At 39.2% G+C, this 15239-nt stretch overlaps 1 protein-coding gene across 1 annotated transcript in view; it reads left to right on the top strand.

Annotated features, from left to right (window-relative positions):
• PTPN5 (protein tyrosine phosphatase non-receptor type 5) overlaps positions 1-14783 on the top strand; it is a 34864-nt gene extending 20081 nt beyond the window's left edge. Inside the window, exons 9-12 of the mRNA XM_031052677.1 lie at positions 1181-1291; positions 5532-5692; positions 9101-9214; positions 12911-14783. Coding sequence (XP_030908537.1) covers positions 1181-1291; positions 5532-5692; positions 9101-9214; positions 12911-13004 — 480 coding nt within the window. The 3' untranslated portion in view covers positions 13005-14783. The remainder of the gene's footprint in view (positions 1-1180; positions 1292-5531; positions 5693-9100; positions 9215-12910) is intronic.
• Positions 14784-15239: the final 456 nt, after the last annotated feature.

Below are 15239 nucleotides of genomic sequence, written 5' to 3'. Positions count from 1 at the left end.
ATGCAGGTGGAACAGCACTGCTTCTCCCACACAAACATTTGACTCAGTAACTCTGCATGATACTTCTCTGTTGTTAGTCTTTCTCCTGAAGTGGAATTATTTTTGGTGGGGAAGAGCAAAATGCTTTAACTTGCTTCTTTCAAGGTAGCATACAGTTATGTAAAGGAGGAAGCTTACAAGCATTGTCTTTAACTGGGTTTGTCCAACAGCAGATTCTTGTTCTCTTATGGTAATGAGATTGCATCTTCCATTATCACAAGGGAGCCTTTTTCTCAGACCCTGCCCTGTTCATGTCATTTCTTGTCCATGAACTAGTTCGTGCACTGTGTGGAAGCGCCTGTCTCTTCCTTTGCATATTGATTAGTTTAAGGAGAAAATACACACAAGAAAACTGTCTGCCAGCCTTCCTTCCAGGATAGGAGTGCTTACAAATTCTCACCTACTAATCTCTAGCATATCAGTACCACAGTGGACATTTGCAAATGAACTGTAGTTTGTGCTTCTCTGATTGTCAGCTTGTGCTGGCTGCATCTCTGACTGTTCTGGGGCAAAATCAAGTGGTGTAGGCTAATAGCTGTCACAGTTACTGTTTCCTTTTAGTTCCTTGACTTTGAAAGTTTCTCAGTGTCCATTTGAAGTGGATTTTGGTACATAATCTAATTCGCAAAGCACCCGCAGTCATGTTCTTTTGTACAAAAACCTATTCAAATTATCATCTTGTATTCAGAGAGTATTGACCCATTATAAAAAATAGAAACAATGTATTCCGTGTTTCATATCTGTACACAAACACCACAGAAATAGTGATATCTAGTGTATATTATACTAATCATTATTGTCCTAAGAAAAGGATTAATCTAAAAACACAAGCACATTGCCACTGGTCTTTCCAATGAATCTGCAAAATGCACATCAGTTGCATAAAGATAAATAAGGATGTGTGTATTTAAATCATTGATTTGTCATTACTTGATTTATGCATTTTCAATCGCACAGCCAAGCTATTAAGAATGCAGCAAAAATCAGCTGAAATGTGGTCTCTGTTTAGAAAGTAAAAACTTATTATAGAAACAAAGTTTATTCATAGTCATCTATGCATGTGCTATATCTAGTTTCAGAGGAGTAAAAATGAACCTCCCTTGATATCTGCTTAACTAGATTTATTTTATATTGCACACAGAAATGTACAGAATATTGGCCAGAGGAACAGGTCACCTACGAAGGAATAGAAATCACAGTTAACAAAGTCATACAAGCAGACGATTACCGTTTAAGGCTCATCACCCTGAAGGTAAATCATCCCAGTGTGCTTACAGCAGTTTAGCTGTCTAATATATTCGTGGAGATGTATAACATATTCACGGAGAGTTGCTCAGAAATTTTCTGCGCATGTACTGCTGTGCAAGTAGTACTTTTCCTTACTGAAGTCATTCCAGCCTTGCCCAGTTCACCAGATACAAAGACTACTGTAAAACAAGCAGTCAGAGATTTAGACTACATGTGAACAATCTGGAAGCTACCAGGCCAATTGTAGTAGTATGGAGTTCACTCAGTGAAAGAAACCAGTGACTCATTCTGTGCCTGTGTCCCCTACATTCACTGATCATTTAGAGTGGCATGTTAGCTAACAGATAAAGGCTTCTTACCAGCCTTTGCAAGTTGTACCACAGACAGCACTTGTGGAATAATCTACTAAACTCTGTGATGATGTTCTGTAGAATTCAAAGGCTTGTTTATTCTTTAGGCCATGGGCTTAGGCAAACTGATTACTAACAGAGAACTTGTATGCCATCTTCCACATTTTGTAGTATGGGGAGACCCCTAGGAAATAGTTAAATTGTGCTTGTCTTCTTAGGATCATTATTAGATTGCTGCCAGACAGCTGGATACCCACCAGCTGTTTGAACCTAACATGTCTTGTGCCACTAACAAGAGGTGGGACAGTTGAGAACTGAGTAAAAGGCATTTTAATTTTGCTTACCTGTTTTCAGTTTCTCTAAGCAGTGGGACTGCTGGTCTGCTTGGCACTTGTTAGTGGTGTAGTAGTACCACTCCTGTTCGCTATGGCTGAACTCCTATGCTAATTTATTCTTTGAGTGATTTGACTGACTTGACTTTGAAGATGCTTTGAGGGATCATCCCACTTCAAGACACTAAAGCTGTTGATGACCTTGACAAATGCTTTCACTACAGCATTCTTCATGCTTACATTTCTAAATATTAATATCTTTTTAACTATTTGTATATGTAGTTTTATGTACCATAATCCATTCTATCATCTTGTAGACGGAGAGCTTAAACCCAGGTTTAATTTTTTAAGTACTTAAGTGCTACTTAGTCTATAGTAAGAGTCCTATTTTACAGCTGTTTTCATTGCTAAGTTCTAGAATCTCTAGCTACATGCTTTAATAAGACTAGTCTATTTACATACACTTCATACATCTTTCGTCTACCATTATCTATCCCTGATCTCAGTATAACACCACAATTTATTTCCAAGCTGAAAAAACTCTCCTTTTATCCAACCAGTTTCAAGTCTCTTCGGCCATATGTTAATAGGCAGAATGCCAGCATATGAAATCCTATATCTGGATTGAGAGTGTGGAAAGTCTGTCACTCATGCTTTTGGCAAAGGCAGCAAAGAGAAAATCACACTCCCTAACAAGTGGGAAGTAAAGAATATTTGCAAGTACGTTGCAGACTTGTAGCTCATCCCAGTTTGTTTTTCAGTTAAACAATGTTTTTGTTTTCAGTACTAGTGGGGTAATGTCTCTTTTCCCCCACCCCCAAATGACTTGGTAGTGAAAACTAGAGAAGCCATGAATTAACTCCTGTTTTCCTTTAAACATGAGTGGTCAGAAATACATGATTTCGCCACCAGCAATATGTAATTACTGCTTAAGTTACAGGGTGGACTGTCATACTTCTGTCAGAACAGGGGATGGGATTTGGCAAGCTTTAGGAATTTAGAAAAATCTGAGGCAATAGGACAAGGCTTGTTTTCTTGCTTCAGAGGAACCTGCCAGTGTCTAGCCATTGATTCATAATCTCAGCCTGTCATGGTTTAACCCCAGCTGGCAACTAAATACCACACAGCTGTTAGCTCACTCCTCACCCCTCCAAGCCTCTGTGGGATGGGGAGGAGAATTGGGTAAAAAGCTTAAAAAAACATGGGTTTAGGTAAGGACACTAGAAATAAAGTAAAATATAATAATAAAAGGAAATAGAGAAATAACGCGCACACACACGCACACACCCAAAAACCCCAAACAAGTAATGCACAGTACAATTGCTCATCACCTCCTGACCAATACCCAGCCTGACCCAAGCAACGATTGGCCCTTTCCTGCCAGCTCCCCTCAGTTTATATATGGAGCACAATATTCTTATGGTATGGAATATCTCTGGCTGGTTTGGGTCAGCTGTCCTGCTTGTACTCCCTCCCAGCTTCTTGTGCAGCTCCTTGCTGGCAGAGCATGGGAAACTAGAAAGTCTTTGATTTAGAGTAAGCATTACTTAGCAACAACGAAAACATTGGTGTGTCATCAGCATTATTCTCAGATTAAATCAAAAGCACAGCTCTGTACCAGCTATTGGGAAGAAAATCAACTCTATCACAGCCAAAATGAGAACACAGCCTCAGCTGCAGCATACATGATGGTGGACTTCAAACCATCAGTTAAATCTCACTTCCTCCTAGATGTTCCAGAGTCTTTTCAGTCTCGTGGAAGCACCAATAGAGAATATTTTGTTAAAGTCAAAACCTATAGAATCACAAAAGTCAGGCTTCTCTAAGCAGAAGCATAAAATTGGTAACAGCATAGACAAAACTTAAAGAACTAAAGAAATGCAGAGTTCATCATTAGGACTTTGTTTTCTATGTCTATCAAATGTAGTGATTAATGTTTTTCTTCAGATGACCTATCTTTTACTTTTCTCTCAGTATTATTGCCAACATTTTAATTACAATTTTTCACAACTTAAGAATCCAGTGTTCATAATCTCTGTGGTTCATACAGTGTCACACATTCAAAAGCAACTCTGTATGTTCATGTTTCAGAGCAGTGTTGATCTGATTTACTGACAGTAGTGAGCTCTAGTACTATTCATGACAACTAGTTATGCTCTCTTAACTAGAATATCTTCTCACTAGGGTAAATAACCTAAGGCTAGGCCCTGTGCTACAATAGTAAGCCTCTTAAACTGTACTTAAACTGAGCTTAAGGTTCCTGTAGCTGTGTTTCAGTGAGCACTTTAAACCCAATATAAGCTGGAATTGCAGCTCAATGAAGACCAGCCTCCCTTTGTCTGGCTCTCCTGTTCTTATGCTTAAGCTGTTTCCCGTGTGCCCATACAAGCGTGTATGTGACTGTGTGGTAAACCAAAGGGGAGGACTGATTGATCCATCTGAAAATTAATCTAGTATGAGAAAGAAAATAGATTTTTCTAGATCACTTCCCTGGTCTAGTTCACTGTGAAGATGTGCAAGAGCTTTGTTGACTGAAGAGCAGGATGGGAAGTGGCCCAACCACAGAGGACTTTTAACATCCAGTGACTGTCATACGAACTTAGAATTGTAGATGACAGAAGCTATTTCCAGATTTTTTGTGTCTGATTCTCTAGAAAGAGCCAAATTTGTTCTGTTTTTTGTCCCCTCTTAAACTCAGCCAGCCAAGTGTTTAAGAGAAGGTTGTGGAAGCTTCTATTCCCAGACCTTTTGAAGACATTTGCTTAGCTCTATGCCAGCTGGCTTATGTAGTGGCTGAAAGGGTAAGGCCATTTCCCTGAGCTCCTTGTTAACTATTTGGCTCTTTTAGAAATCAGGCAGAAGGATGTCACTTTGAACACACAAAATCAGAAGCACACAGTGCTACTTGGCACTCAGAAAAGGTAACAGCATATTTGCTGTATTCATAGCCATGCTGAGACAAGAGAGAACTGGGATCTGTGTCTCTCAAAAGCCCTGGACTGCAGCTAGATACAATTCCCCCCTTCCATAGTGTCCCTGTATTTCTTGCCATGTCTAAGAGAAGACTAGAATTGACAGAAAACTGATATGAGTCTGTGTATCAGAAGAGATAGAAAAATAAGCTCCTACCTATCTACCTACCTACCTGTCTGTCTATGACAGAGATATGGCTCCTGGCTTTTTGTATGTCAGATACTTTATGAAAGCAATTATGTCACAAGCACAACTCTGGCTTTGCTGAATGAATCTGTCAAGAGAGAGTAGACTGCCTGGAGTGTTTTGCACACAGTTCTTGGTGCTAAAAGAGCAGAATACTTGGGGGGGGGAGGGAAGGAGGAAGAAAAGAGAGGAGGAATTACATTTTTTAAGGCAGTTTACTGAAATGCAGATGTGATATTTGAAATCCATATTTCTGCATTGTGTGGCGTGCCATTTGAATCTCCTGTTGCATTAAGCATTGACCTACTCATCTCATTCTTAAAGCGAAGACCAGGTTTTGATATCAATCTTCAACCAGAAGTTATGTCAGAACTTTGTGCTGTTTGTCTTAACTGGATTGCAGAAAGGAGAAGAAGTCAGAAACTTGAAACATTACTGGTACACATCTTGGCCAGACCAGAAGACACCAGATCAAGCCCCACCTCTGTTGCAGCTAGTACTGGAAGTGGAAGAGGCCATGCAGAGTGCAGAAGAGAATAATGCACCAGTGATTGTTCACTGCAGGTAAGTAAATACTGTGTCTGATTTCTAAGGGCTTCTTCATATACAGTGGCATAGTGCAGATACTGTCATATTGGCCATCAGTCAGACATGGGAGATGTTGCCCAACTGCTTCTGTGAAATGTTTGGAACTTCTAAAATCTAATGACAGTAATTTTGTATTCCTAAGTGTTGCATTCAGATACAGCCTGAGCTGAACACAGAAGCTGGCAGTGGCTCAGTTACCTGTAAGAAAAGTCTTGTTTCATTTGCTTTACTCGTAATATATACCTTTAGTTATCTTAAAAGGGCCAATTTAACAAAGATTAATGTGATGTGAGTGAAATTGAGTTGGAAGACACATGCAAGCAGAAAAATGAGAGCATTCAACTTTAAGCCTCAAAATCACATTTTGTAGATTCCTTCTTTGATTTAAAAAAAAAAGTCTTATTAGGCTGAAGACAATAATTTAAGTTTAATACATAAAATGAAATAGTGGCAAAGCTGATTGCAGCAAGTACTAATCAACTAACAGGAAATGTATGCAGCTGATAGAAAAACTGAAGAATCTGTGAAAAGCCCCTGGCAAAGATTAAAGCTTTTTATATAAAAGAAGCAAAATCTTTAGGTTGCTTGAAGCCTGATGATAAAATTGTAATTATCAATCATAGAGCAGGAAAAAAAGCATGAAGATAGATACTTCTGTCTTCAGAATGAAGGAGGAGGATGTACCTACCACTTGTGGACATGACTGTACATTCTTTTGCACTGCTGACTGGGGATCATGTTAAACAACTGCTAACCATTATTAAATCAGCTATAGTGGATTATTTTCACCCAAGAGTGTTTAAAAAAAATTTGGCCACACACTCTAAGCTATTAAAAGTTTAGTATACGTGAATTCTAGTTCTTAAAAAATTGGAGAAGTTCCAAAGGTCTAAAAGCAAGTCCTGTTTTGGAAGTGTTTGGAAAGGTTAAATATGATTACTTGAAAACTAGAAGCCAGTTCTCAAAGTAATTCTTGCAGGTAAGTAGCAGAAAGCTTGATGAGCAATGCAGTAATCTCACCAGGGTAATTTTCCATAATTTCAGTAACATACATTTTGCCAAATATATCTTTGTGATTTTTTTCTAAAGAATTTTACTTAATTTTGCATAACATTTTCTAGGAAGTGGCAGATGGATGCTACCCAAAAGCCATAGTAAATGGGTTATTATCATACACTGGAAATGTTTTTAAAGAGAGTCTTGGCATGAATGGTTGGTAGCCCAGTGTCATCAAAGATCCACCTATAAGCTAATATGGAGTAATCGCTAGTAAAATGTTCGTATGATGCCACATGTCCAGTTTTTCTGCCTGTTTTTTAAAACAGATTTTGACAAATTGGGGAGAGTTCAGAGAAAAATAAGAAATGGTTTGTAAGAAGGTCCCCTTTGTCCTTGGAAATCTGTGACTCTCTAAGAGCTCCTTGAAGTATTATGGTATTTGCTGCAGGTAAAGATTCTGGTCACCATGTCACTCTTGCTTTGCATACTTGTTGTGTCCTCTTGTATAGTGTCATCCCCATGACACAGTAATAATCTGGGGGGAAATGGGGCATTTTTATTTGAAGTAATTTCTAAGAGACATGGTGATAGGATTATAAAGTATTATATGTGATAAGTGTGGACCAAAGCCCTTTCAGATTATTCCAGTTGCAATCACTTTTATCTGAAGAAGGAATTTAATACACTGCCTCTATTTGAGAGTGGTATATGCAGCAAGCCATTAGCCAAGGCCTGTGTTACACTGAGTACCGTAGCTGTTTTGACCTTAGTGGGAGATCCTCAGTAGAACATAATCACTGTGGTTGAGGCCTTCAGAGATGTAACATAATGCACCTTAAAGAAAAAAAAGATAAAAACCTAATCATGAAGCTATTCTTAAAAGCAGTTTCATGTTAGAGGAAAGCTAGTAGTCCTGCTGACGGTCCTGTGGATAATGTGCCACTCTTGGGCAGTCTTGGAGGTATTATGACTTTATCTCAGCCACTGAGAGACTGCAGCTTGTCCTAGGACAAGCACTTTGTCAGTGCTGTTTGCTTTATCTAAAAACAGGTGGTGTTGCCTCTCTTTGCAAAACACACTGAAGTCTATGGATAGGAAACCATATACAAGAGCTGTGTAATGTGACCTGTTTGATTATAGCATCAATAAGATTTTTTTCCTCCTTTTTAACCACTGATGAACATGCACATACAGCAAAGAATTACCTGAAATGTTTGAAGTTGTAATTAACAAACTAGAAGTAGCAAAGGAAAGAGTCAGTTCATGAGGTATAGAGAGCTTCAGAGACAACAATTTTAAGCCATGTAGGTGCCTCTGTACAATTATTTGGAGACTGAGATGAGTTCTTAATAATACCATCTCCCAAACTTGCATTGAATTGCCTTGATCATTGTGTACTAGAAATTAAAATGATTCCAATGTTTTCCCAACAAGCATAAGCTCAGAGTAAAAAAACTGTTTATACAGACAAAAAAACAGTATCAGGACTTTGCGAGTAGCAGCTAACTGCAAACTCTCTTATTCCTTGTACACTTGTTGACAGTCTTTTTGTATTACAACTTTAGCACAGTTTAAATGGAAGCAGGATTTCTTGAAGTTGCATCAAGTAATTATTCCTGAGTATGCTCAATTATTTAACACATAAGAAGGTCTTTCAGCTTTTGATGCTGGTTTTTTATTAGGTGATAAGAAGAATTCACAGCTTCAATAGCACTGTGCCTTTGAGGATAAAATCAATTTTGGTCATTAAGCAAGGGCTGAATCAGTATAAAGGTGCTCAAGAAAGAGAGATTTCTTTAATAGTGAATTTGTTGTATCCTTCACTAATTCAGAGAATTGTAGATCTGATCAGCAAATGACTCCACATTTGCCATAGTGCTGTTAGCTCTAATTATTTAAGCAAGGGCTGTTGGCTTGGATTTTGTTTGTTTTCTTTTTTTTTTTTTACTGTACATGTGAATGAAAATAGCTTTCAAAGAAGCTATTAGGATTAAGAATCTCAAAACAAAGGTTGTCTTCAAAGCAAGATTTGCCCTCAAACTAAGTCTAACTAAGAAATACTGATTAACTGCTTGTTTACAGTGGTTCAGCGACAGGTTCAATGACATATTGGGTCAAACGGTACCCATTAATATTCCATTTTTAGCACTGTATGTGCAGTGTTCACTCTTTTGCTGTGAGTGGCTCATGCTTTATTCTGTTCTCCCGCTGAAGTTAGTATCTTTTCCTAGTTACGGGTTTATATTTGCAAGCACCCTGGCAAAGGCTGGTGGGAGGAAAGGGATGGTGGGGTTTGATTGCTGGTTTAATGGTGCTCATTAAAAAAGAAAGTTCCAAAGCTATTCTAACATCTCCACTGCCTCTCTCTGCTTTTCCTTACCTTAGTGCAGGCATCGGGAGGACTGGCTGCTTTATTGCAACTAGTGTCTGCTGTAAACAGCTGAAGAGCGAGGGCATAGTTGACATATTGCGAACAGCCTGCCAGTTACGGTTAGACAGGTAAGAAAGCCTGTTTTCTTTCCAGAAAAATAAAAAGAAAAATTATAAACTTTCCCTTTACAAGTGGGAAGAGGGGGGGAACAAATATAAATGGAGGCCAAGAGAGAAAACATGTTCTAAGCAGTTCTGACTTGTAATCTTTGTCTCTTTTATGAGCAGTAAGCCTTAATGAATAGCCGCAGAAGTGAGCTAGATTCACAAGTGGCATCAAAATCAGCATAGCTGCAGAGCTCGGTGCAGCAAGGGATGATCGTTCACCAGCTGAGGAATTGGCCCCATGTTCGTACAGAAGCAAAGGCTCAAAGGTCTTCTGTACTTAAGTTCAGAGCCACAAATCAGCATTTTGTTCCCAGGGGGAGTAAAGAAAACTGGCCTTGTATATGTGGAGCTGTGAGCACTGTTGAGAGGGTGTGACTACTTGGGACATTGCAGGGAGAGGAAGAGTATGGACAGCCTGGAGTGTTTGCATACATATGGAAGGAGCTGTGAAATTCTCCATAAATTCAATGGCTTACAGTTAAGCATTTCTTAGCACACCACCTTGAGTTTGATTATAAAGTAAACAGACTTGAGTTTTGTACCAGAGATGTTATTTTTCCTCTCCCACTGATTTCAAGTGCCATCAAAACATGTCTCAGTGCTCTCTCTAATGATAATGATAAATGTAGTTAGGGGATGTCATGAAAAACGCACCAGAGATTTTTCTGAGCAGAAAAAAAAAAGAAGAAGCAGCTCAACCCCACGCTGAACTTTATTTCAGAGGAGAAATTATGCTCAGTGGGAGGCAGAAAATGAAATGCTTGCTGCCCTGCTGAGGCTATGATAGACAGGGACCTACAGAGGCTTGGAGGTTTGGCTCTTTCAGTGGATTTCAGGACAGACAAGGAAAGGCTTCTTGAGAAGAGTACCAGAATATGAATATTGAGTGCTCATTATCCATGACCCAGTGAAATATTTGGCTGGATCTGAAATATCTGAGTATCTGTGACTAATGTTGCAGAGAAAAAATAGCCGTACAAATAAAGATTGACAACACATGCCTACAAATGTGCGTGATACAGAGGACCAATTAAAAATACTAGCTTTGCAGGGTATGGGGAACTGGCAGGCATTTATAGAGGCTGAAAAAGGGAGATGATACTTTAAAGAATGCGGTGGAAGGAAAGAAAAACTACAGGGACCTCTGTAGCTGCCATGCACCTAGGAGTGCATTGGGATAGGAAAAAGACATTTGAATGTCATCGGGAAAAATACGCCAGATGGAAAACAGCCAAATCACCATCCTTGCTACATAAGAGCATGGTTTCTTCAACATCTGGAAAATGGGCCTTGTAGTTTCTTGGCAGTCATGCTGCCATCCACTGTTGTTTCACTAAACCCCCACAAAGCTTTGGGTGACTTCAGAAGCAACATGAAAGGACAAGACAGTATCCAAGCAGCTACAGGGAGGAAGACCCACTCTGTCTCATCCTCTTGTCTTGTGGTTACTAGCTAGAGAAAATAGGGTGGGTGGGAAGGAGTCACTAAGGACTTAGGGAAAGAGGGCTGGGTGTAGACCAGAGCAGGTATATAAAGGAATGCATCTCACTGCTTCACAGGAGTAGTGGAGTTGACATTAGCCCTGAGAACCACCTTTGAGGTTGCTGTGAGGGTGAAGATCCCTTGGAAAAAATCTGTGCACTGGGCTTTGCACCAGTGGCCAGCAGTTGGTCCTAAAATAACTCAGTATAGACTAAGGAGAGGAAGTGATCATTCCTGCATCCTTCCCACAGTGCTGAGAGACATTTGCTGTTATTTCCCACAGTGCAACTCAGATTTGAAAGGTTTCTGTGGCAGGTAGGAGTGAAAATGTAATTTCTCTTTCCTGTGCCAAAGCCTGGACAGCAAGCACGTGTCATGATGTGCATGTGTGTGGGAAGGGGAGGAAGCCACCACATAGCAGGAAACAACATAAAAAGGAAAATAATTTCTAGCAGCCACCCTGGTGCTTCTGTTGCTACAACTTCAGGGTGCAACCCCACTGTTAATGGAATTGCATGGAAAGTAATTGCCAGATATGACTAACATTCCTTGTGTGTCATGGACTGACATAAATATATTTCAGTGCTTTGTGTAGCACAGAAGGGCTCAGAAACAGCTTGACTGTCAGCTTGTATTAAGTAGAGGAGATGGGAAGGAGATGCTTAGCTAGGAAATAGTTTATTTTGAAACACTGTGTTTTCCACCTTTGCTTGTTGATGAGAGGCTGGAGCATGGGTTCCTGCCATCCCCTGCTCATTGTCAAGTGCAACTTCAAGCAGCCACTTAACAAAATAACTTCAAAAGGCTGAAGGATGAGGTTGACTTGAGCACTCATCTACATCTTACTGGTATGGTTATTGTGTGACCCACAATTCACAGGTGAAGCTGAATTTGGGTGAAGCTGAATCCTATAGAGAAAGGTAGTCCCCAGGGAGGGTGCTAGCAGTCTGCTATCCGTCTGGCCCAAATGAAGCAACTTTTCATTCATTTCCTCTGGTGAAGGTTTCGGATGGAATGAACCACACATGTTTTCCCTCAGACTGACACAGCCTGGTTGGCTTTGATCACCCATGGATTCCCATGTTCCTCAATCCTACTTGTTTCAGCCTCTTTTTGGCATTGTGTTCTTGGCATCTGTGCACCAGCACCAATGCTGGCACGATTCTACATACATCTTTTGTGAATTTGAATCATGGGGTTTAATTACAATAGGTTATCGAGAGCTCTTATCACTGTTGCTGAGGTACTCTTAGCAGAATTTTAAATGTTAGTAAAATCTGCTTAAAAGAGACAACTTTTAGTTCTTTTTGTTCATTTCTATTTCCTGTTGTAGTACTAGTGTTGATTAATATGCCACTTGCAAATATACACAGGCTAATGATATATGGAAAAGCAGACTATTCTGATTGCATTTCCTTTCTTGTTTGCAGTTTTAAAGAGAACAGCAAAAGCTGAATTAAAAGCTGAACCAAAACAGATTTCTGTACTGGGATATAACCAATCAAGGTGTGCATAGCAGCCAATACAGTTACAGATCTGAGTGTCCTTCATTAACGTTCCATTGTCTGTTCTAAAACCTGCTGGCCATCCCCTAGTTCCCCGGTGAACTTGCCAAATGAACAATGTGGGATGGCATGGAGAAAGGAACCTTCATTCCAGAATGTGAAAATTGTATGATACATCAGTTGTCTCAGCTGGCCTGGCCTGGCCCTCTATGGTCCTGAATTCAGTCTCTAATGCAGCTGTGAAATCTTGGATAAACTACTTGCCCTCTTTATTCCCACTGCTCCCATCTGTCTGTCTAGAGCATAGGAGTGGGGATTGCTTTTCATGGTGTTTAAGATGGTGCTTGGACTGTAGGTGCTCCAGTGATATGAATGTAAATGACAATGGTGTTGCCTTACTGGATGAGGGCTCTGCAAATTAAAATGAAAGCAGAGCCCATTCCTGTTCTGACTATCTTCTGTTCCTTGGTTAGCAGAGACTTTCAGAATGGAGCTGGAGGTCAGTCTGTAAGCTGATTGCAATCAATGAATGGGCACTTCTCACTTATTTCAGGAATCTTTGGAAGAGACCTTTTGTGTGTAACAAGCTTCATTTTAACTGTGCCACTTCCTCATATATTTGCATGTAATAAGGCTACTGTTTCCCTCCCCTTTTTTCTTTCCTTTTCAGGGGAGGAATGATCCAGACTTGTGAACAGTATCAATTTGTCCATCATGTCATGAGCTTGTATGGAAAACAGCTTTCTAGAGCTGCAGAAGAATAAATGTTCATGATATTCCTAAAGGCTAAAACCAAGAGAAGTTTTGACTGCATTCAGATATATTTCAGATCTGATAAGAGACACATGGTAACCTGGCTGTCTTAGCTGGAAAAATATATTATTTTACTTTGATTTTGCTTTTATGCTCTTGTTTGCATTGACATTTAAGAGCTGAGGTACGCCTTGTCTTAAACATGTGACAGGACATAATCTTCACCAAAAAAGGCTTATTTATACTGTAAATAAGAATAGTAGCTTCATTTGTTACAAAAGCAAGAAAAAAATAAGAAAAAAAATCCACTGTCTTCAGTTCGCTATTTTTAAAAGATTGTTGCTAATATATTCAAATACAGTGTGAAATTTTTTGAATTGTCATGCTGAAATGTGGCGTATATTGACTAAGCTTGGAAGTAACTTTTTGCCTATTTCTGATTGTTTTTACATATAAAATTACCGAATACTGTGTATATCGTAAACCTTCTGAGCCTCTGCATTGAAAGGTTCAAGTAGATCCACATTGAAATGATGTTTCACACATCATCTTTGCTTGTTTATTTTTTCTAAAGCAGTCCATCACCAGTGTTATCAGAACTAAGGGATAGAGAGGGGAACACTTCAGTGACTTGAGTCAGATTCTTACCTCTCGATCTTACCAGCAGTGTGCCCCAGTATCATGACAGCTGGGTGAATCTGAGGAGCATAGTAGAAGTTAACCTGAAGAGAAATTCTTCATGCTTTACCTTTTCTTTGTAATAATTTGGCATCTCATTCAGCCACCAGATTTGACTTTTGCAAATAGTTTCTCTTTTTATGGAGATGACAATCCGAATACAATTTCCCCTGAAATTTGAGGCTTGAAATCGTGTGAGGAATTTGCTGAGTTATATTAATCTTTGTTAAAAATGTAATAAAATCACTTGTATTATATGAAATTGAAACAGTTTCAAACCTTTGAGGGTGATGAGGTGCTCAGTGCTCATTTAAATTAATGCAATTCCTATAGAGAGCTTTAAAAAAAATCATTGTGAATGTGTTGGCTGCTTTCTGATAAATTTGCCCTTAAACCAAATTCAGACAGTCATTAGCCCATTCTAATTACTACCCCAGGCAGCAGTGTTCCCTTTTCAATAATACAGACTGCTGCCCAGGCTTTTCTTTTTAGACCTCAAGCAGGCTGTAAAGACTTCAGTTTGTGCTTTTTGCTTAGAGGTAAGCACATGTTCAAGTATTTTATTGAACACAGGAAAATGGAGATACACAGGACCCTTAACATGAAAGATGAGAGGTTCGTGAATAGAAGCTATAATGATCTACTAAAAATATTTTTGCTTCTCTTTATTTGTAACAATAACCAAAACCCACTGCTTTTATTAGTGCAGGAGATTCTGAGAATTTACTGCACTTCCTAATCAGGAGAAGGTAAAGCAGCTCTCAGAACAATAAGGGCTGATCCTGCTCCCACTGAGATTTTGCCATTGACGTCAATAGGTGCAGCGTAGGGCCTGAAATGCTATGCCTACAACTTCATCACTGTGGGGAAAGTTTCCCAGTATTTCAGTACACATCTTTGTGTTTATTCTGTATCCATGAACCTGTAAAAATCCTGTCAGCAGGGTTTGCATGAATGTGTGGCAAAATGTGTTATCTTTAAACCACTTGATTTTATTGCTGTATTTAAAATATTTTCTTCAGTGAGAAGCTAGCAGGAAGAACTGGCATTCTTTTTAAAAATACTGGTGGTACTCATTAAATAGAGCAATAAACTTAAGCTTTTGAGCATAACGTGACTGTTAGTTTTATGTAAACCTTGCTAGCTGTATTCTCCCCATTGCTACTGATTCTTTCAAAGGGATAACACTCTTCCATCTAAGTACTCCTTAGAAATAAAAGAGGCACCACTGATGTTCTGAATAACATTGTAAGTGGAAATACTTATAAATGTTTTCAGCTGTTCAGTGCCCTTCAGTGTCATAACTCAGTGAATAAAATTACTTGTTTTGTCATCAGCTTCCTGTGCATCTGCTAAATCATGGTTTTTGATGTTTGATAGGAGTGTGCATATAGGAGCGAAGTTTTGTGTGTAAGTTGCCTCCTGTACAAGGAGGCATTCTAGCAGTTAATTGCTTTATGGCAAACAAAGTATAAAGGGCTCTAAGATATTAACTTTTAGAGGTCCTTGCATGGATGTTCAGCAGGTATTACTTGGCAATACTTCACTGAAGAGGACGATTTATACTG

The sequence above is a fragment of the Melopsittacus undulatus genome, chromosome 4, assembly GCF_012275295.1.
Source record: "Melopsittacus undulatus isolate bMelUnd1 chromosome 4, bMelUnd1.mat.Z, whole genome shotgun sequence".
Lineage (NCBI taxonomy): Eukaryota > Metazoa > Chordata > Aves > Psittaciformes > Psittaculidae > Melopsittacus > Melopsittacus undulatus.
Note: the sequence above shows the minus strand (reverse complement) of the source record. Positions and strands in the feature narration are given on the sequence as shown.